Source organism: Vicugna pacos, chromosome 1 (assembly GCF_048564905.1).
Source record: "Vicugna pacos chromosome 1, VicPac4, whole genome shotgun sequence".
Lineage (NCBI taxonomy): Eukaryota > Metazoa > Chordata > Mammalia > Artiodactyla > Camelidae > Vicugna > Vicugna pacos.
The window spans coordinates 113028282-113050249 of NC_132987.1; the positions used below are offsets into that span (position 1 = coordinate 113028282).

General features: G+C 46.3%; 1 protein-coding gene across 2 annotated transcripts in view; it reads left to right on the plus strand.

Annotated features, from left to right (window-relative positions):
• Positions 1–21968, plus strand: part of HUNK (hormonally up-regulated Neu-associated kinase) — a 101528-nt gene that overhangs the window by 18704 nt on the left and 60856 nt on the right. For both annotated transcript variants that reach the window (XM_072968471.1, XM_072968481.1), the window contains exon 2: positions 20837–21129. In XM_072968471.1, the coding sequence (XP_072824572.1) occupies positions 20837–21129 (293 nt within the window). The remainder of the gene's footprint in view (positions 1–20836; positions 21130–21968) is intronic.

Consider the following 21968-nt stretch of genomic DNA (forward strand, 5'->3'; position numbering starts at 1 on the left):
TGCATACAGTGTTTATATATCCAAATTGGCTGGGTGTCCCGAAAGCTGGGGCCAGCCTCAGGAATCGTGCCTGGAAACTTCCGTGGGTTATCGAGACCACGTCCTCTTGCTTCTTCAGTAATTTTTTCCTCTTGGAAAGGACCTGAGATTTTTTTTTTCCCCTCACACTCCTTGCCTCACTGAGTTCTGCTCTGTAGTGAATTGCCTTCTGTCCAGAGACTATAATCTCTGGAAACAGCCACCTCCTCGCAGTAAGGAAAGTGATGTGGCCAATTGAACTCCTGGTTTGTTGCTGTTGTGTGATGCTGCAGGCTGTCTGATTCCATGTAGAAAAGCAAAAATAAATAAATAAATAAATAAATAAATAAATAAATAATAATCCTTCTGAAAACATTTAGTCCCGGTTGTGATTTCTGTTTTCCTGATGTATATGTTTCTACAGCCTTCAGAAGAACAAAAACAGTTTAAATTTCTACTAGAATTTCTTAAAGGACACATTTAGGGGTGTGAAATCACAAAGACAGTTTGAAAAGATACTTATAGTTTGTTTGTTTATGAAATATTGGCAAGTGGCTTATGAATAATTTGCATATGATGTACGTGAACCCAAAAGCCTATTCTGTGAACCTCAGTGTGTTTACCCTGAAAGTGTTATTACTGCCGACAGCATTTTGTCAGGTGTGTTGGTTTCCTAGATACTTTGCCGTAACAAAGTATCACAGACTGGTGACTTCAGCGACAGAAATGTGTTCTCTCCCAGTCCTGGAGGCGGGAAGTCTGAAATCAAGGTGTTGGCAGGGTTGGTTCCTGCTGAGGCTCTGAGGAAGGACGGCAGCCTCAGGCAATTCTTGGCTTGTAGACTCCGCTCTCCTTGCATCTTCACACTGTCTATCCTCTGTGTGTCCAAATTTCCCTTAATATAAGGACGGTTATACTGGATTAGGACCCATCTAATGCCCTCATCTTAACTTTATCATCTGCAAAGACCTCATTTCCAAATAAGGTCACATTCACAGGTTCTGGGGGTTAGGATTTTAGCCTCTTTGGCGGAGACACAATGCAACCCATAACATCGTGTTAGGATTTCTCTCTTTCTTATCCCTTCTCATTCACTTCACTCGTCCGTAAAAGGCCTTTGGACCCTTGAAGCAAAAAGCAAGAGACAGACGAGGTCAAGGGGAAGGAAGTGGAGTGGTTAGGGCCAGAATACAGACTGCCCGGGCTTTGGTGTTCCTTGGGCTTCAGGTGACGCGAGCTGCCTGGACCTTCCATGGAGTTTCAACCCCTCTGTTCCCCCTTGTCCACCCCCGTCCCCCGTTCTAGCTTTCTAGGGTACTCAACCAGCCTCACTCCCTCCATGCTAGTCACTGTTAAGGGCGCTTGGGGCTCATGGTGGAGGACAGTTCACCTGGGGAGAGGCTCGAGGAAGGTGTGTCGTGGGAATGCGGATGGTGATGCTAATTAGACATCAGAGGACACGCTGGACCCTGGACTGGACCTGAGCTCCACCTGAGCTCGCAGCCCCGGGTGGGCGGGCTTCCGTGGGGAAGGCAAAGAGGTGAGCAACCCAGGGCAGTATTTCTCAGCCTTATTGTTCACTCGCATGCCCCTGGGTAAATCCCCACCTGGCAAAACCATTTTATGTTTCGGGGTTACTATCAGGACACGCTTTATCTTTTGTGGCTTTATTAGGGCAAAAGTAAGTGTACCGAATGTGCGTTTTGCAAGCTCTCTTTTCTTGCAGACTCTGAAGGCCTGTCCGCTGTCTCTTGGTCACCTCTCTGAGAGGCCCGGCGTTGAACTTTGGGGTGGGGCAGGGTGGGGATGGGGCTGAGGCTGGTTGGAGACTAGCCCTGGGTGAAGTAATGAACCAGAAGTTTGGGGAAAGGCAGTTTCTGCTGATACTGAAAGAGACTGATTTGAAAGCCAAGCCTTGGATATGCACAAAGCCCGATCAATGCGCCCACATAGCTTGTTGGGAGCCTCCTGAGGGATACGGTTAGTGAACTTACTCTCTTTTATGGCTTAACGTTACAAACATTCATGATGCATGTTACAGTGGAGACAGTCTCAGTGACTGTAAGTGATACCCTCTCCCACTGTTCTGGTAGAAGTTATCTGAGTATAACCCGGAAAAGCAAATTCCACACTTGGTGCTGTGGCCGAGATGCCTTTAAAGCTGGCAGTGATTTCCCGATGAGCTAACCCTCTTTCCATCTTCTGTTTTCACATTCAGTGTTCATTTCCTGGGCCTGCCAAAACAAAGCACCGACAAGGTGGCTTAAAACAACAGAAATTCCTCATCTGACAGTGCTGGCGACTGGAAGTCTGAAATGAAGGTGTGGGCAGGGCCAGGCTCCCCGTGGAGCCTGCAGGGGGATTTTTCTTGCCCCTCTCCCAGCTTCTGGTGCTTTGCCAGCAATCTCTGGTGTTTCTTGGCTCATAGCTGCATCACTCAGTCTCTCCTCCGTTTTTACAAGGCGTTCACCCTGTGTCTTCCTATAAGGACACCAGCCACATCGAATGAGGGACCCTTCCTGCTCCTGTAGGACCTCATCTTGTCTTATCTAATTGCATCTGCAATGACCCTATTTCCAAATAAGGTCCTATTCTGAGGTCCTCAGAGTTAGGATTTCAACATACCTTTTTGTTTTCTTTTGTATTTTTTGTCTGAACTTAAAAATAATTAATTAATTTATACTGAGATATATTTGATTTACACTGTTGTGTTAGTTTCAGGTGTACAGCAAGGTGATTCAGTTATACATATATATTCTTTTTCAGATTCTTTTACATTATAGATTATTAAAAGATATTGATTGGCTGGTGCCTTTATTATCTACAGAGTGGATTCCAAATGCCGTCCCCTCTATCCAGGCTTCTCAGTTTTTAGTCTCCGAGCCGTGTCCTGGTCCCCTCCATCTGGGCTTCACAGTACTCAGTCCCCAAGCTGTGTCCTGGTTTCTCTTCCACCAGTGTTTGTGTCAGCCCAGGCCAGGTGGATTCTCTGTCCTCCGCATGTCCTTTGTGGGGGCCTGCTTGTGTGCCCCTGCTCTTTGCTGGTGCCACCTGCAGGCCCACCCTTCCAGCCCTGCTGAGATGCCCCTTCTTCCAGGGAGCCTGCCCTGATCTGCCTGGTTCAAAGAGATGTCTCCTGCTTCTGGGTCTCCCCTCCCCCTTCACCTTTCACACTCATGTGACATCGTGGGCATAAGTGAGTGTGTGTTAGCTCCTTCATCAATTTGCCGGGTTATTTAGGCAGAACCAGGTTTGAGCTGTTCAAAATAAATACTCCTCTGTTCCTCTCCTGGTGTTTCGCAGATGGTGGGTCCCGGACAACTTGGTGGAAGGCAGGTCTTCCTGCGGAGTCTCCGGCCATTCTTCTGAGGCTTTGTCACCATCCAGAGGTTTCCTTGGAACAACGTGACTCTACTGAGCCCTGTGTGAGACCTCAGTTAATCAGTACTTTGGAAATAAGCCTTTATCCCAAGTCAGCCTCCGGTTTACATGGTTTATTTTTAACTTCCTGATGGACTGAATGTGGAGGGCTTGGAAAGGACTTCCCAGAGGTTTCAGGATGCACTGGGGATGAGTCCTGGATTAGTTTCCTGGGGCCAGGTAACAAAGTACCACCAGCTGGGTGGCTTAGAACAACAGAAATTATTTTCTCACAGTCCTGGAGGATGAAAGTCCCAAATCGAGGTGTTGACCGGGCCAGGCTCCCTCTGCAGGCTCTAGGGATGGCTGTGTTGCAGGGCCCCCTCCCCCCAGCTTCTGGGTGCTCCTTGGCCTGTGGCAGCGCAGCTCCATGTGCACGTGGCCTCCTCCCTGCGTGCGTCTGTGTCCAAATCTCCCCTTTTTATAAGGATGCCTGTCATAGGTTTAGGTCACCCTAGTGACTTATCTTAACTAATTGCATCTGCAGCGACTCTATTTCTAAAGGTCGTGTTCTCAGGTACTGGGGGGCTGGGACTTCAGAGTGACTGTTTTGGGGGCACACTTCAACCAGTGACAGCACTGAACTCTGGCTCTTCTGTGGGCCAGGGGTGTGTCTGCCTGGGTGCCTTGGGTGAGGCACTGATGTCTGCCAGGGAGGAGGGATGCACGCTCCGAGGTGAAGCAGGTGTGGAGAAGAGGGTGCCCGTGCCCATCCGTGCTGCTCCCTGTGGTCCTGGGAAGCCACCTCTGGGCTGTGGGCCTGGCCGTTAATGCATCACCAGCAATTCTGTATGGAGGCCTCAGGCTGATGGCAGGAGTGACCCGCCGGGCTCGGGGAACGCGGGCACTGGTCCGCAGGAATTGGTAGTCCCTCCTGGAGGGGGCTTTTGAGGTCTCAGAGCTAAGGACCTTGCATCAGTCACACCTGTGTTTAGCTAATGTTTAAACTTGGGACTTGCCCTTTTCTGTTTGCACTGTCCCACCTGTCCTGTTTCTTCCTCTGTTAGCCAAGTTCTGAGCATCGGTGGGGCCGGACTACTTCCTCTTGGCTAGCAGAGGCAGCGTACGATGTCCCAGGAGGCAGTGGAATGATGTAGAGACTTGGGATTATGCTTTTATTTATTTATTTATTAACATTTTTTATTGATTTATAATCATTTTACCATGTTGTGTCAAATTCCAGTGTTCAGCACAATTTTTCAGTCATTCATGGACATATACACACTCATTGTCACTTTTTTTTCTCTGTGATTTATCATAACATTTTGTGTATAGGGATTATGCTTTTAAAGTGACCATTGTGCATAGTAAGATGAGTTGTTTTTGTTTTGTTTTTGTAATATATTGAATTACCTGATTTATCGGTTTACAGCAATCAAATAACCCACTGGGTCATCCAGCTTGGACTCCAACCTAGATCCAACAGCCCCTCTACATGGCAAGAAGCAACTTAGCTGTGGGTTGAGAGTCAAACTCAGGCTGTACCATGTCCCAGCTGGGCCACCTGTGGGCAAGTTTCTTAATCTGTGGAAACCAAGAGTTTCCTCTCTTGTAAAAAGGGAAAGTAGTAGGGTTGTGGGAGACACATGGGACAAATGATGTAGAACGAGTTGCAGAGTCTTGTTTGGCAAGTGCTTAATGAATAGGACTAGTTCCGATTTGAGCTTCATGTGGCTCAGTGACTGTGGTCTACACGTGTGCCTTTCATGTTTTCATCCCGGGTAATTGGCAAAGAAATGGCAGTTGTCCAAATAGCTCATTAATTTTATGCTTATAGACAGCTCAGCTAGACAACTTAGATCATGAAATGGATCCCCAGCCAGTTTGAATATTTACACAGCTTTTAGTTATTCAGTTGATTGACTGATCGATTTATCTGGACTAGGGAGACTGACCCCTAATTACAACATGAATTTTTAATACTATTCACACTATTAATCTTTTCTTTCTGTAATCATAAAAAAAGGTGTTCAATATAATGAGATTATCACTACTGATCCACTTAAAAAACCTGATAATGATTAAAGTGCCTTTTTTTTTTTTTTGGTGGAAGGGGAGAGGAGGTGATGTTTGCAATGGGTAAATCTTGTCTCCTGTGAAAGACTCTATTAAAATCTTTCCATCCTGATTTTGACACAACAAAGCTCCATTAATTTTGATGGAAGAAATAGATAACTGGTATTTGACCCAAATTCACATTATGGGACCCAGTAGCGTTGGAAATCATGAACTGAGAGTAATAACTCCAATCACAGATACCCCTCCACCAAAAATGAAAAAAAGATATCTCAGAATTTAAAATGTATTTTCATAGTGATCACTTTCTTTTAAGTGGGAAATGTCTCTTTGAAGTCGATGATAGTCTGCTCTTTTGAAATGATTCTTTGATTGGACTTGACTATATAAATATTCATGTTGCTGTGTGTGTATGTTTCATGTTGTTTCATTAGTTACTTTTTTGCCATTGGAATAATAAAAAATGTTTGCTGGCTACTGACAATACTGTTGAGTTCAAAATAATTTTAATTCTTGGCCAAACAGATTAATTTATTCTTGCCCCCAAAATTACCTTTGCAGCAGGCAGTTGACTCAATGATGAATAAAAAGCCTGTATTTTAAAAGAATTCTGAACATTGGTATCCTGGATCGAGTTGGAATAATTACATTCCAGTCAGGGAATTGCCACATTGTCTGTGTCATCCTCGAGAAGTCCCAGAACTCCTATTAAATACAATTTACTCCCTCCCATCAATGGAAACAAAACTAAACTCCCAATCCTTTCTTAAATGCTCACATTTTCAGACAGATGTGCTAAGAAAAATGCACTGTCACAAGAAGAAAAAGATTTTAGAGAAAATAAAAGAAAGGTTTTAAGTCTTTCTAAAACATAATCAGATTGTATCTAATGGGGTGAACAACATTGCTTAAAAGTGGTTTCCTCTTTTTTTTGATAGCTGATTTAAATAATGTTACTCTTAAGTCATGATACCGTTTAAGAAAACTAAACAGTATTAATGGAAAAATAGGCTCTTTGGGGATGGGTGTGAATTTCTCATTTGACACTTGCAGTTACTACAAGAGTTTTAAAGACCTCTTTAAGGAGGATGGAGGCAAAAAGCAATTCTGTTCCTTCCTAGAACCATCTCGAGATCCCCTTTCCTGTAAGCTAAGCAATTATTCACAGCTTCTCTGTTCAGCATTCAGATTATGACTATTCACCACAAAGGACCGGATTTTTATGTTCACATATTGAAATCCTGGCAGATTTTTGACATGGATTTGCTTCAGGAAATCTTTTTCAGTCTATTCTTGCATCCTCTTTCCGTCTCTGTTTATTTTTTTGCTAAACTTTAAATGAACAAATGGTAAAGAGTAGAAAGTGTTTTTATCTGATTCCTAAACTTTGTGCATCACTAAAAGCAGCTGAAAAAAGAAAAGAAAAGAAAAGAAAACCACAAGGACAAATGCAAATAAAAAGATGGTCACCTTCTTTTTCGAAGATGAGGAGGAAGTAAATGTCCAAAATTAAGATGCAGGAGATAATACTTATTTGTAGAAAAGGGTGTAACTTAAGATAGTAAGTATGTTGAAAGTCATAAGCAGGGAAAACAGGTGACAAATAAAAAGAAACTCAAAGCCGTGTGATTGTTGGAACTGAGTTTACTCAGGTCACATTGTTGGTGAGCTTCCTTCTCCTTTAGATTCGTTGCTTCCTTTCTCTTAAAGTTTGTGAGACGTTTTACTGGATGTTATGGGTTGAGTTGTGTCTCGTAGCCAAATTCCGATGTTGAAGTCCTAACCGCCCCCCCCACCCCCGGGAGTTAGGGTCTTTAAAGAGGTGATTAAGTTTAAATGAGGTCACTTGGGTGACCCCTAACCTAGTATGACTGGTGTCCTTATAAGAAGAGGAGATCAGGGCACAGACATGCACAGTAGGAAGACCACATGAAGATGCAGGCTGAAGACAGTCATCTACAAGCCAAGGAGAGGCCCCAGAAGAAACCTACCTGTGGACACCTTGATCTCAGATTTCTAGGACGTAAGGGAATAAATTTCCATTGTTGAAGCTGCCCGTCTGATGTGGTTTCTCATGGCAGCCCTCGCGAACAAATACACTGGGAGATATTAATTAAAGTGATTGCCAGAATAATCTATATTAAAAAGAGAAAAAAGAATCAAGGGCTGGTGTCCTACGGTTTCCCCCAGGCACTCTCCACGCGGTCCCCGTTCTGCGCACAGGCGCAGGCAGACACGCACGGCCCTCCCTCCTAGTCCCGTTGTGACCTGCTTGTGAATTCCTTGTCTCCCCTAAGAGCCATTACCTGCTGTCAGTGGGAGCAGAGCATTCAGGATTCCCAGCCAGAGGAAGGGAGACCAGAAGGATTTATGGTGTCACTGCAGGAACACAAATTCTGCTTTCACCCAGACTGACACCATAAATGGAGGCGTATAAATCAGAGCGGAGAGGGAAAAAGATCTAGTTTTCTCTTTCTGATGAACACAGGCACTGAGGCCAGCCCTGATGTTTAACGCGTGATTTAAGGGGCAAGGAAGGAAGCTTTGTGCGCACGTGGCACAGGGAAGCCGTCAGTAGACGCCGATTGAGGACCTCGTGGGAGAGGGCATCAGCCGTCCGGGGCTCTGGAGACGGGAGGGCTGGCGAGGATTCCTGCGCTCAGTTAGTGCACAGCTATTATTCTATCCTTTCCTGGAATCGCATCTCTCCCTCCCCCATATCGTGAGGACCGGTGAACTCTTTTCCACCTTGAGCAGCACATCCCTCCTCTGCAAAGGTTTCCATGAGACACTCCCTTCTCCCCCTGCAGTCCTCCCTCCCTCCCTCCCTCTCTGTCTTCCTTTCTTCCTCTCCCCATTAGCACTATGTCACTAGAGCAGCAGTATCCTGATCCCACTGTGTTCTTACTATTGTTTGCTCAGTTTTAACTACAAGTAATGTGTTCACTTTGTGCCAGGCACTTAACGTGCTATATCTTGGCCACCATCATCACCCCCTAGTTTACCGATGAACAGCCTGAGGTTTACTGAGGTTAAGTTTTTTGCCTGAGGCAAGACCTTGGTTGGCTCCAGAAGGCATGCTTTTATTTTCACTACAAATTGGTGTGATTGGTAATCTCCTACACAATTTGCAGATGAAAACAAGGGAGCATTTCTTCATTTCTTTCTTCATTCACCAGACTTTTTTTTAGTTGAGTGCTTTGTCTCAGTCTCAGGCAAACATTGTGCTGGGTCCTGGGCTCAGAGGGTGAGTGACTTGGCCAGAGCCATGGAACCAAGACTGCACTATCCAACCCTGGCCGCTTGCCACATTTGCCTGTTGAACACTGGAAGTGTGCTTGATCTCAACTGAGATCAGCTGAGAGTGAGAAATACACATCAGTTTTCAGAGAGTTAGTGTGAAAAAAATGTAAATTGTCTTCTTAAAAATTACTCACAATAGCCAAGATATGGAAACAAATTAACAGATGACATCTGTTGACGGATGGATGGATAAAGAAAATGTAACATAATGCATACATAATAGAATATTATGTAGCCACGATAAAGAAGGAAATCCTGCCATTTGTGACAACACGGATAAACTTGTAGGACATTATGCTGAGTAGAATGAGCTAAACATAGAAAGACAAATATTGCATGATCTCACTTATATGGAATCTTTAAAAAAAAAATCAAACTCATGGAAACAAGTAGAAAGGTGATTACCAGAGGAGGGGTCGCAGGGAGCGATTGCTTGAAGAGTACAGAGCTTCAGTTTTGCAAGATGAAAAGAGTTCTGGAGATGGATGGGTGTGATGATTGTACAACAATATGAATATACTTAATACCATTGAATGGTGTACTTAATAATGCTTGATTTTCTGTTAGGTGTCTTTTATCAAAATCAAAATAAATAAGAAAAAAACAGACAAGAACTTAAGAAGTGTATATGTCTATTTTCACTATTATGTGAAAACATTTAAAGAATGAAGACTTTATGGGACTGAAAGCAGGTGGGTTAAATGAAAGTTGATGGGATGCAAGCTAGTCAAAATAAAATTTGGTTCAAAAAGAAGCAGAGGGGGAGGTAAGGGCGGCAGGGTGCTAGTACCAGATTATGAAGGATTTTTAATTTCTTAATAAGGAATCAAGTTTCTATTAAAGATTCCTGAGCACAGAAGATGATCATAACCATCCTTAGAAAGAAAACATGCCTCAGTGTGTAGACAAGGAAGAAGCTGGAGACTTGAGGGAACCTCAGGGAGCCCTCAGGAGGCTGGACCAGCAGCAGTGGAAACTTACAGAAGAGACATGGTGATTGGTTATGTCTGGGGAAAGGGGAAGGGGGTGGAGGGAGTGGACTGCTCAGCCAGTAGATGGGGAGGATGATGGCCTCAGTGCGGAGAGCAGAGAGCGATTGTCTTAGGGGAGGAACATAGCGGGTGTGCTCTTGGAGAGGCTGTGATGGGAGGTTTGGGTTGCAGGCTGTCCATGTGGGTGTCCCCGGAGCAGTGGGGAGTTGCTGTTCTCAGCCAGTTGACAGTGATGGCTGGGGAGAGGTAGTCATGCCTAACCATGCCATTATCTTTTGGATTCCTTGGATCAGTTTGCTCCTAGATGATGTAATTTGAGGCTTCCTCAGTATTGTCCCCGAGTTACGTTCTAGGTGATTAAAAATGGGGCCGAGTTGGAAGAGAGATGGAGCAGGATGAGGCTGCTGGGGGATCGGCGTTGAAGGGTATTTGAGACAAATGGGCATTCAGTTTTTTAACCAATGTATTTAGTGATTTAATGTATTTTTTGCTTCGGGAGCCAGGCGCTGTGGGGAATACCAAAATGAATTACCCCTGGTTTCAAAAAACTTGTATTCTTGTTACTGAGCTGGGGCTTTCTGACTCTCTTCCAAAACCAAGGAGAAATGATTCTAGCATTACCTGTTTTAATTCGTACCTCGTCTCCCCTTAGGATTCCTGAGTTTTGGTGAATTCCAGCTGGGCAGGGAATTAGGGGTTACTTTTATCCTTATGGATAATAAATACATTTTGATGAAAAGGAAGCACACGTATTTTAATGAAGTAGATGGGCTTTTGGCAAGAATTCCAACAATTGCACAATTCTGCCCTTCCTGAGGCACCTGGTCAGGCCACCTTGCTGTCTCAAAATTCTCTTGCATTTTTCCTCCCTCACAGGAACTAGTTTCTCGTTTCGCACCAGCAGGATGTTTCCAGGGTGTCAGGACGTGATTTGCTTTCTGAATCAGAGCTGGACTCATGGCGCAGAGACCCGGTGATCGTGGCTTCAGAACTTCCCGGGGAGGACGTGGGAGGGTCTCCCAGCCCTGCATTGTGAGCTGGCTTGATTTTTTTCTTAAACTAGAGTTGAGCTCTTTGCATTTATCCAGCTCTGGGTTCTGCTCTTGTCACCAGGATCGGTCCTAATGAGCTCTGTTGTTTAAACTGGGGAAGGCAACTTTTCCCTCTCGTTTCCACAAAGACAGATTTGAGCGTGCCGCCGCGGGAGGGTGGCCGGCGGGGGGCCCGGGGTCAGAGCTGTCCTGTTCTGCTGTATAAATAGCAGCAATTAATGGGCCCCTAGAAAAGAATTTGGCCTTGCTGTCTAGCATCCTTTCTCCGGGAATTGGAGCAATCCTGAAATTAATTATAAAGCCGGCTGGGGATATTTTCTGCTTTCTGTTAAGTAAGTATCCTCCACACAGGCGCCCGTTTCACTCCGATGCGTTTACACCAACCGTTTCTCGGAAAGAAGGCGTGAAACCAATTTATTTCCAATACGTCCCACTGGGTCATGCTAATCACTACAGTTTTCAGCCCTTTTACACCGAATTCAGGCTTGGGCTGGAGCCTGGAGCCTCAGAGCTCTCGCCCCTTGCTGTTTTCTTTGTGGCTTTCGGGGCGTCCCTTCTAGCTCACCCCCGCTCAGTGGACTTCATCCAGTTTTGTCACCGAGATTTGATTGTTCTAGTAACATCTACAAAGCAAGCCATCCTGTCATCACTCATAACTTTCACGAAGGTTCTGCGTTAGTCTGCTCAGGCTGCCACCACAAAATACTCCAGCGTGGTGGCTTAAACAACACATTTAATGTCTTGCTGTTCTGGAGGCTGGAAGTCCAGGAATAAGGTGTCAGCAAGTTTGATTTCTCCCGAGACCTCTCTCCTTGGCTCCCAGATGGCCGTCCTCTTGCTGTGTCCTCACATGGCCTTTTCTCTGTGTGAGCAGATCCCTGGTGTCTCTTCCTCTTCTTACAAGGACACCAGTCCTATTGGCTTAGGGCCCCACCCTCATGTCCTCACTTTACCTTAATTACCTCTGTAAAGACCGAGCTCCAACTAGTCACCTTGGGGGTTGAATCTTTAACATGTGAAGTTGAGGGTAGACACAATTCGGTCCATAACAGGTTCCGACATAGTTAATAGAATCATTTCTCCCAACTGCACTTGCATTTATTCTTTCATTCATTCAAGATGTATTCACTGAGTGTTGTCCATGAGCCAGAGACCCTTCTGGATGCTGAGAACATGACAGCAGAGGAGACAGAGGACTGTCTCTTCCCTCTGGGAGCTGCCATGGGTCAAGCAGGTTCTACAAGCAGTGGATGAGTTCTGTAGGATTAAAGAGGGGATAAGTATGAGGGGGACAAGCAGACGGAAGGGGATGGTGAGTGCCAGGTGGGTGTGGCTGTCACTAGGTGGGTCAGGAGAGCCCCTCTGAGAGGTGACACCTCGGCAAGTCTTGGAGGTGAGGGAGTGAGTCTGTGGCCAGGGCGGAAATACACCTGTCACATCCTAGGAACTGCAGGGAGGCCAGTAGTTGAGCAGAGAGAATGAGGAGACTGGAGGGGGATGCGGTCAGAGATGGAAGCAGCTGCGTGTGGGGTCTCCAGTCTCTGGGAGACATGGGATTCTGGTTGGTTCTTGCTTTGGGGGAACTTTCCTGTCCCTTGAGATTAGCTGTTCTAGAGAAGGTGACAGATGGTTCAGACAAGTTTAGGGGGGAGAAAGGGTGTACCTGGCAGGGGTACAGCCCAGAATTAGACGTTGGGGTGGGAGGGAACTAAGGGTACACGGGCGTGGCTGATGAGAGAATGAGGCTGCTTCCCTGATGGACGCCAAGTGCCCAGAAAGCAGGCTTTAACACAGATCATGGCTATCTTCTCCAGCACCCCTTCCCCGTAGTGACTTCTCCCAGCTCTCAGCCAGAATCTCAGGAAGTAAGAACCTGCTTTCTGCAGCAAGATGGCTGAACGGCTGTGGTCCACACGTGGTGAGCAGGAGACCACTGTCCCTGTGCCTTTAGCTTGGCAGTGGTCCTGAGTTTCAGTCTCTGCTCTCGCTCACCCGAGAGGGTCACCAGGGATACTGTTTGTTCAGGGTCATCTGATCTGTATTCTAGCAGGAGACCTTAGCGTGCGTCGTCTGGCTTCTGTAAGGCATGCATGTAATGGGGGTGCTGTGGCCACCTGTCCACCCTCCCTCTCCTCTGGCCTCCTCCCTTCCTTCCTCTTTCCTTAACTTGCCCAGACGTTGGCTGTGTTCTTGGTCCAGTACGTGTTTATTGAGCCTCTCTGTTCCTGACACTGCGAGGCACTGGGCATGGAAGGGTGAGTGATGTTTGCAGTGACAATGGGGGCTGGCACCAGGGACGGGGTTCTAGGAGAGTATTCTATGAAAAAGGATGAGGCTCGAAGAAGAGCAAGAAGGATCCAGCAGGGCTAATTCCAGAATCTGGGAAGGGGATCTGGAAGTGGGTGAAATGTGTGCCGGGGAGGAGGAACGTCCTACTGTTGCCCAGTGGAAAAGCCGAATAGAGTAAGGGGATTGTGGAAGCTGCCGGCTGGGAGGTGGGGAGAGGGCGTGGGAGCAGCTCTAATCAGGCCGGTTAGGGAAGGCTCTCTGAGAAGTGGGGGGCGGGGGCTGTGTTTCTGCACCACAGTCACACATGAGCTGAAACCACGTCCACAGGTGGCATCACATTTGATCATTTTAATGGTTGAAGGGAAGGATTTGGGTCCCCCTGTGTTGTCGCTGAGGAAGGGGAGGGCTTGAGGGGCTAGGTTACCCAAGGCAGGCGTAGAGATGGCCCCAAACTCACCATCCTGACCGGCCATGGCAGACTGGGGGGATCTTTTGTTCTTCCTTTTCTTTCTTTCCTTCCTGTCCTTGGTCTTAATGAGCCAAGCCCAGGGCTGAAAGCTGGGAACACAAAAGTAAGGAGGCCAGACCACGCCTGCTTTCCTGGAAATGACAGCGGGGAGGGAGCCCCCAGTTGTTCAGAGTGTGTGTGTGATGGGTGTGACAGCTGGGGGAGTAAGTGCAGGGTGACACGAGCCAGTCTGGAGGGGAGAAGCCAACTGTAATCTGAGGTCAGAGAGAGGACTGGGAGGTGGGAGTTGGCCAGATGGAGAGCGCTGGGTGGGAGGGGATTCCAGGCAGGGATAGGAGACTGGAGGTAGGGAGAGGAGCCCCATCCAGGCCAGAGAGGATGGTGGTGCAGCACGCAGTGGAGGGGAATGGGGAGGGCAGATTTTAAGAGGTGGAGGTGACAAGCCCTGGTGATGAATGAGCTGTGGGACTAGGAGTGTGGTGGGTAGGGGAGGATGCACAGCTGGGGTTCAAGGGCGCCTGTGGAGGGAGGTACCTTGGGCTGAGCTGGGGAGCCTCAGGGAGGAACAGGGGTAAGTGATGGCTTTGGGAAACCCGTGGACCATCCAGATGGAGATGTCCACAGGCCCGTCAGAGCTCGGGACAGAGGTATGAGCGGGATGGAGGAGTTGGCGCTTCTCAGCATATGGAAGATCATAGGAATCACGGAAGTGGAAGAGATGGATGGGACATCCCTAATGTGAGGAGGGAGGAGACCCTCGGGAAGGCTGGGCTGGGAGGAAAAACAGGAGGTGCAAGGCCCGCAGACGGCAAGGAGAGGGAGTGACCTCATGGACTGGGTGGTCAGGAGGCACCAGGGACCCTGGCAAGGACTTAGGGAGTGATGGGGATGGGAGCTGGGTGGCAGGGGCTTCCTGGCTTCTGCTTTTACTCACTCTTCCTACACAAAACATGCAAATTTAACAGTGGACCCTTATTGAGGGCTCCCATGAATGTGCCCAGCACTCAGCATCCTTCCTGGGTCTCCTCAGTTATATCCCCAACATCCCTGTGAGGTAGGCACTATTCTCCCCCTCAGTTTTTATAACAGTGAAGGAACTCAGGTGGCAGAGGCAGGCTCTGAGGTCAAGGCGCCCAGCCCTGGAGCCTGGGTGCCTAGCTGCTGTGCCAGACCACTGTCTGAACTTCCAGAGTGTGGAAGGCAGGGTGATGTCAGGAAAGGGGCCATCAGACCTGACCCCGGCCCTTGGAAAATGGACGCTAGCCCTTGGTTCTTACTTAGAGTGAGACTCTTCTGCAGGGCAAGGACTGTATGATGCTCAGATGGTCTGTTCTGCTTGGCCAGCTATAACAAAAGACCACAGACTGGGTGGCTTCAATGACAATCATTTGTTTTCTGACAGCTGTGGCGGCTGGAAGTCCAAGACCAAGATGCCGGTAGGGCTGCTTTCTGGTGAGGCGTCTCTCCTTGGTTTGGAGGTGCTGTCCTCTTGCTGTGTCCTCACATGGCCTTTCCTCTGTGCATGTGTGGGCAGAGGGATCTCCAGTATCTCTTCCTTGTCTTACATGGGCACCAGTCCTACCGCTCTTATGACCTCATTTAATCTTTTTACTGCTAAAGGCCCTATCTCCAAATGTAGTCACGTTAGGGGTTAGGGCTTCAACATGTGAATTTGGAGGTACACAGTGCAGCCCATGACGAGTGGCTGTCTTAAGCCACTATAACAAAATCTGAATTATCCCTGCAAATGGGCCTGAAGGTCCACGTCTCTTTCATAGTGTGCGTTTGGCACGTAGGACAGTGTCAGGTATATTTTGGGTGCTTAATAAATGTTTGCTGAAGAAGAAAAGATTCATTTGCGTTTAACATGTAGTATTCATTAAGAAACCAACATGTTTTGGAAACAAATCTCTTTTTGGCTAATTTCCATGTAAAAAGAAAATTCAAGGGGCTGGGTATAGCTTAATGGTAGAGCACATGCTGAGCATGCATGAGATCCTGGGTTCAATCCCCAGGACTTTCATTAGAAAAAATAATGAAAAAAATCTATAACAAAATTGAAAAAAAAAAAAAGAAAATCCAGCTGATCAGGGCCTCCTATTCTCCTTGTGTTCTGATTATTTAAAACATCACGGTATAAAAGCTCTTTTATTAGAGAAAGACCAAACTCAGGGAGTGGGAGGGGACAGACAGGGATTTCAAAATGCAGAATAGATCACCAAGATTATACTGTATAGCACAGGGAAATATATACAAGATCTTGTGGTAGCTCACAGAGAAAAAAATGTGACAATGAATATATGTATGTTCATGTATAACTGAAAAATTGTGCTCTACACTGGAATTTGACACAACATTGTAAAATGATTATAACTCAATAAAAATGTTAAATAAATAAAAAAAGAAAGACTGAACTTACAAAAACACATGATACATTGTCTAATGGGTAAACATACGTGTTTTTGTGATATTTTAAAGAGCAGTGTCTTTGATCAGGGGTTTCCTTCCTCAGCCGTTTTACATCTGCCTTTTCATTCTGGAGATTGGCTACATGAACAATCCTTGATGTGTTGCAGAGGAATGAATTTAAAGGCAGTGAAGGGTGACTCGGGATGAAGGGATGCGTTTTAAATCCTGTTAACTCTGATCCCATGTAGACAGTCTCCACTGAGTCAGTATTTAAAGAAGATGAGAGACTAGACTGATATTAAACCACTGCCTTGGGATTTAAAAGCGACTCTATTCCAGAGAGTTCCAAACACTGAAATGTAGTTCAGGCTTCTCCTTCTTCTTTGTAATATGCTAAAGCGCCGGGTCAAGGAAGTCACATTTTTTTTTTCTTAGCTGAACTTAGCTTGAATGCTTTTCGCCCTCTCTACAGGTTGCCTCAGTGAAAGTAAAATGGTAATGATAATAGGGGCATCAATTTCAGGAGCATTTACTAGGCGCCAGATGTTGTTCTAAGTGCTTTACACAGTACGTTATCTCAGGTACCGATTGGTTTGTGGAGGTGTGCGCCGTGACCGGGGCCATATGCCTTTGTGCATCCTAAGTAAAATTCTACGCTGGAATTTTTCTCCTGATACATAGCCAGGGCCGTGAAGCGTGAATGCCTTTCTGCAGCTGGCCCCTCTCCTGATGACCTGGGATCCACGTGCTCCCGTTCCTTCTTTCCTGCGGTGGGGACGGTAGGGGACAGTGGTGCCCCTCTTCCCTGCAGAGAGGAGTCCTCTCCCTGTTCCTTTCCTCCCTCAGGAACTCCTTGCCTGAAGTCTTCCCTTCTCTCCTGTATCTTCTATTTCTCTGCCCCATAGCTGCTGCCTCTTCCTCTTAAATCTGCTCTTTTTTTTTTTTTTTGGCCTTTGGGGATTTCCTTTTCTTTCTTATGGGCTTAGCTATTTAAAAGTTTACTGATCTTGTCCATCACTGATAGGTATTTTTCTGGTGGTGGGAGGTGGGAATTGCCATATTGTGAAAAGTGCAACTTCTTTTCACACTGAGGGAAGTTGCTGAATAATCCGTTTCAGCTGTGCTATACAAGAGCCGTGACATTCTCTTGCTACTAATTTCCCGCCACTCGGAAATATGGGGGCAGTCTGTGAAAACAGATTCCTCTGTAAAATTTTAGGAGGCTTTGCAACTGGGATCCATTGAAGAGAACCAGGTTGGGAGTTCCAGTCTAGTCCTTGGACTTGGTCCTCAGTCAGTCCGCGCAGATTTAATCTTTAAAACTCTCCTCACTAAAGCAGTTTATCTTTTCAGCTAGAGACCCATCATCACACTGGGCTCCACCTGGTAGGATCAGTGCCTGTGAGTCTCTGATTACTGTCAAATTAAATTAGATGCTTCCCTTTGGTAATCATTGATCATTGCCTTTTCCTTCATTTCCCATTCAGTTTTCCCATTTCGGTTGTTACAATTGAAGTTGATGAAATGATTTTGTGTAATCAAGAATGGCATTCTGTTTGCAGCATTATCAATGCAGAGCTTACAAGTTTAGGGATGCTTACAAGAAAGGGTGTTTAAAAACAGAGAGAGGGCTTTATAGGAAACCTTCTCCAGGTAAGGCTGCCTAAGGGTCCAGGTTTTTCACTGAAGGACTCTGAGAATCAGTAGAACTTGGGAACCAAGAAGTCAGAGGGTGGTGGGGCACACATCTGGTGTGTTAGTGTCCTGTGCTGCTGTAATGAATTATCACAAACTTAGTGGCTTAAAACAACAGAAATCTATTCTTTCACAGTTCTGGAGGCCAAAAGTCCAAAATCAATCTCATTGGAACGAAATCAAGGTGTCGATAGGGCTGTGCTCCCTCCAATGGCTCCGGGGGATCCGTCCTTTGCCTCTGCCAGCCTCTGGTGGCTGCATTGCTCCTTGGCTTGTGGCCCATCACGGCCATCTCTGCCCCCTTCATCACTTGGATGTCTCTGTGAATGTGTGTGAAATCTCCCACTGCCTCTATTTTAATAAAGACACTCGTGCTGACAGATAGGGCGCACCCAGACAATCTAGGTTAATCTCATCTCAAAATCCTTCCCTTTTTCCAAATAAGGTTACATTTACGTGGTCCAAGGATGGGGACTTAATGTCTCTGGGTAACTGTTATATAACCTGCTACAGGCAATTAAAGGGTGAAGCCGAATATCCTAATAATAATTGTGTGCTGTTAAGGAAGGCAGGTCGTATTACTGCTGGGATTTCAGGCTGTTGTTTATTCATAGTACTTTCAAGAGTTTCATTGCCAAAGGGTGTAATTTTTAAAACATTGTAACATAGACTTGAGCAAAGATGGAATCTTACTGTACTTTCCAGCATCCCTCTTTCTCTCCACCCCCCACAAGATGATGGAGATAGATACGTATATATATATAGTCACAAATGAGTACAGTTTTAAAAGCTTTTAGTCTAGTATCTGTTGAACTGAGGGGGCGTCAAACTACAGCCCGCTTCTGTGAGTGGACAGCATCACCCTCACATTGCCCTGGGACAGTGCAGGCACCCGGCTTGTGTGGTCCAGTGGCTCATTATCCCCTCTTAGTCATAATGGGCCTGAAAATCCCCATTAAAATGGACGAAGGTGATCAAAAGGTACAAACGTCCAGTTATAAGATAAAGAAGTCCTGGGGATGTAATGCAAAACATGATGAATATTGTTAACAATGCTGCATTGTCCATTTGAAAGTTGCTAACACTGAAGATCTTAAAAGTTCTCATCCTACACACAAACTTGTAATGATGGTGATGGATGCTAACTAAACTTATTGTGATAAGTATTTCCCAGTATATACATATACCAAATCCTTATGTTGGATACTTGAAACTAATAAAGTGTTATATGTCAACCATATCTCAACTCAAAAACTAAAAATGAAACAAAAGACTGTTCTCTAAACATTGTTTAAATGTTGGTCCATTAAACTGATGTTAATTGGAAGGGTGTTTAAATTTATAAATGAAAACAAAGCACAAACAAACAAAAAAGACTGTTCTCCAGAAGAGAGAACAGATTAAGCTGTTTATAGCTATTTTTGCTTCAATGATCAAAAAAAAAAAAAAAGGTTCACTGATTTCCTCAGTTGGTGACCAAGTGGTCACTTGTTTACAAAGTACCGTGTGAGGTGAAAGAGGAGGGTCCCCGCAGGAAGGGATGGGTGCTTTAAATGGTATCGCAAGTGGTGGGTGTGGTGGGAGCGTAAGGAAGAAGAGGTAAAGAGACTTTCTAGGAGGGGGTGGAACTGGGGTTAGCCTCTGCAGGAGGGGGATTTGAATGGGTGAAGGGGTGGTGTGAGCACAAGCTTGGAGCGTAACTGAGCGTTCTGGGAGGAGACCTGCGTCCGGTGCTGGGAGTCGGGCTGGACTCCATGGGGCCGGGCTGGGGTTGTGGACCTGCGGGCGGCAGTGAGCCTCCGGAGAGCTTTAAGCAGGAAATCAGAGTTTTAGACCTGATTTCAGGGCAGAGCATAGAGTGTATTCAGGGGCCCAGGAGGAATATATTGATGTCATAGTCCAGGCTAGTGGTGGCCAGACTTTTATTACTTTTTTAATCAGAAACCTATGTCAAGGAAATAACTTTTGAACCCCTCACTGCAAACATGTATCTGTCCACCTACCAGTCAGTCAGCCGTTTATCAATCTTCTATTGATTGATCACTTCTGTACTCATACATTGAGTGCATTATGAAGCAGTTACAAAAAAAGGAAGTAAACAGACATGGAAGGCCCACTGTTTTTGTGCTGGGGCCCAGTGAGTCAGTACCTTGTATGAGAATGCCCCTTGGGTTACCAGCGTCTTGCTAGAGACAGCGCGTCCGGGTGCTAGGAGGCAAGGTCCTTAATGAACCCGACCTGCGTGGGAACAGAGAGGAAGGAAAAGTGAGGGAGGCGGTTAGCAGAAGGAATCAATGTGGTTGGTCACATTCAAGAGGAGTGAAGATATAAGACAAGAGGAGGGCAACCAGTGGTGTGTTTCAAGGCCAGGTGAGTGGACTGGTGACCGCCGTCAAAAGACAGGGGAGAGCGGGGAAGGGTGCAGATTTGGGCAGAAGACGGTCTTCCCTTCCTCTCCATCCCTCCGTCCTTAGGTCCATTCTCCTCTCCCTCCCTCTGTCTTTCCCTGTCTTTATACAATGCTGGGAGGTCCACACATGTGATTTTGGTTGTGAGGGAAGTGGCCCGGGAGAATGTCCAATGGGCAGTTGAGATGCGACTCTGGGGCAGCAACAGGTTGGGGCCTGGCTTAGGGCCAAGAGTTAACCTGTGCAGCGATCACAACCATCAGAGGGCAGAGGCCGGCTGGCCTGAGGGCCTGCTGCAGGAGGGGCGAGGTGCTGCATCACTGGGCTTTGCCACCCCCAGCTCCCGAACCACGCCCTCGAACTGAAGATGGGGGCGGATTTGGTCTTTCAGAAATGGAGGCACTGGGGGGGGCAACCTGGAGGGATGGTGTTGAGGCCTGAGAGGGAGTAGGGAGGGGCCTTTGCTGGAGGAGAATTTATGTTTTCACCTTGCGGAGAACCAGGTTTGACACCGACTCTTCACTGAGCCTTTCAGGCAACCATTCAAGTTTGCTTAAGTAAATTTCATTCTTTTCTCTAATAATTGAATCTTTAGATCTTTGCTGATGTTACATTTTTCTTTTTTTCCCTTGATGCTATTTCAGATAAGGTTTTTCTCCTGGTGCAGAGGAGTCGCTGTGTATTTTCCTAGGGTTTTGTGAATAGTCAGGGAATAAATTTTGCCTGCAGTGTCTGAGTGCAGCCATATTCCTGGTGTCTCTTTAGGTGGCCATAAAAGTCATCGACAAGAAGAGAGCCAAAAAGGACACCTATGTCACTAAAAACCTTCGGCGAGAGGGGCAGATCCAGCAGATGATCCGCCACCCCAACATCACCCAGCTCCTCGATATCTTAGAGACGGAAAACAGCTACTACCTGGTCATGGAGCTGTGTCCTGGGGGCAACCTGATGCACAAGATATATGAGAAGAAGCGGCTGGAGGAATCTGAAGCCCGCAGATACATCAGGCAGCTCATCTCGGCGGTGGAGCACCTGCACCGGGCCGGGGTGGTCCACAGGTAAGGGCCATGCCATGCTGCTGATCACCAGCTCCGTGCCGAATGGACGGCGCTGATACAGTGTGCTCCAAACAAGGCTGAGTCCTTATAGCATGTTTTACAGTTCTTCCTACATTTTCGTTTCGTGGAAGTGTTTTGTGAGTTGGGTTAATGCTAATGTGGGGTTAAAAGAGTGGTGTCTGAAGCCAGAGGTGCCTGGATTTGCATCCTGGCTCTGTCCTTTAATAGTTGTGTGGGCTAGTTACTTAACCACTCTGAACCTCAATCTCTTCTTCTGTAAATGGGAGTAATAATGATATATATCTCATGGTTGGTGTAAGGGAAAATGAGTTAATATATGGAAAGAGCTTGGAAGAGTGTTTGGTACATAGTTAGGGACTTGTTAAGTGTTGGCTGCTCTTATAATATTTGTAAAGTTATGAGAACAGTTACTCAGGTGCCTGAAAGAAGCATCAGTGTTAAGACGGCATGAAATGGCCTTTCAGTGAGTGATGGTGCTTTCATTGTATTTGCTTTACATATGGTTTTTGTTCAATAGCTGTTTTATTCAATTGAATTGAATCACCATTTGAATTGTGAACTTGCTTTTGAAAGTGAGGGATGTTCCCCGTAAGCCAAACCCACCTTGCAAATTATTATGAAAATCAACCTTTTTTTTTTTTTTTTTTTTTAACAGCCTGTTTCCTCCTGAGCAGGAGCTTTGCAGGCAAAGTGAACAGAAACAGGATTCTTGGCAGTGCTGCCATTGGTGGTGGGTGCCGACTTCTCATGCTAGAGTGAAATAAAATCAGTACAATACAGTAAAATGAGAAAGGAAGGTGCCCTCTTTTCCTGCCAAG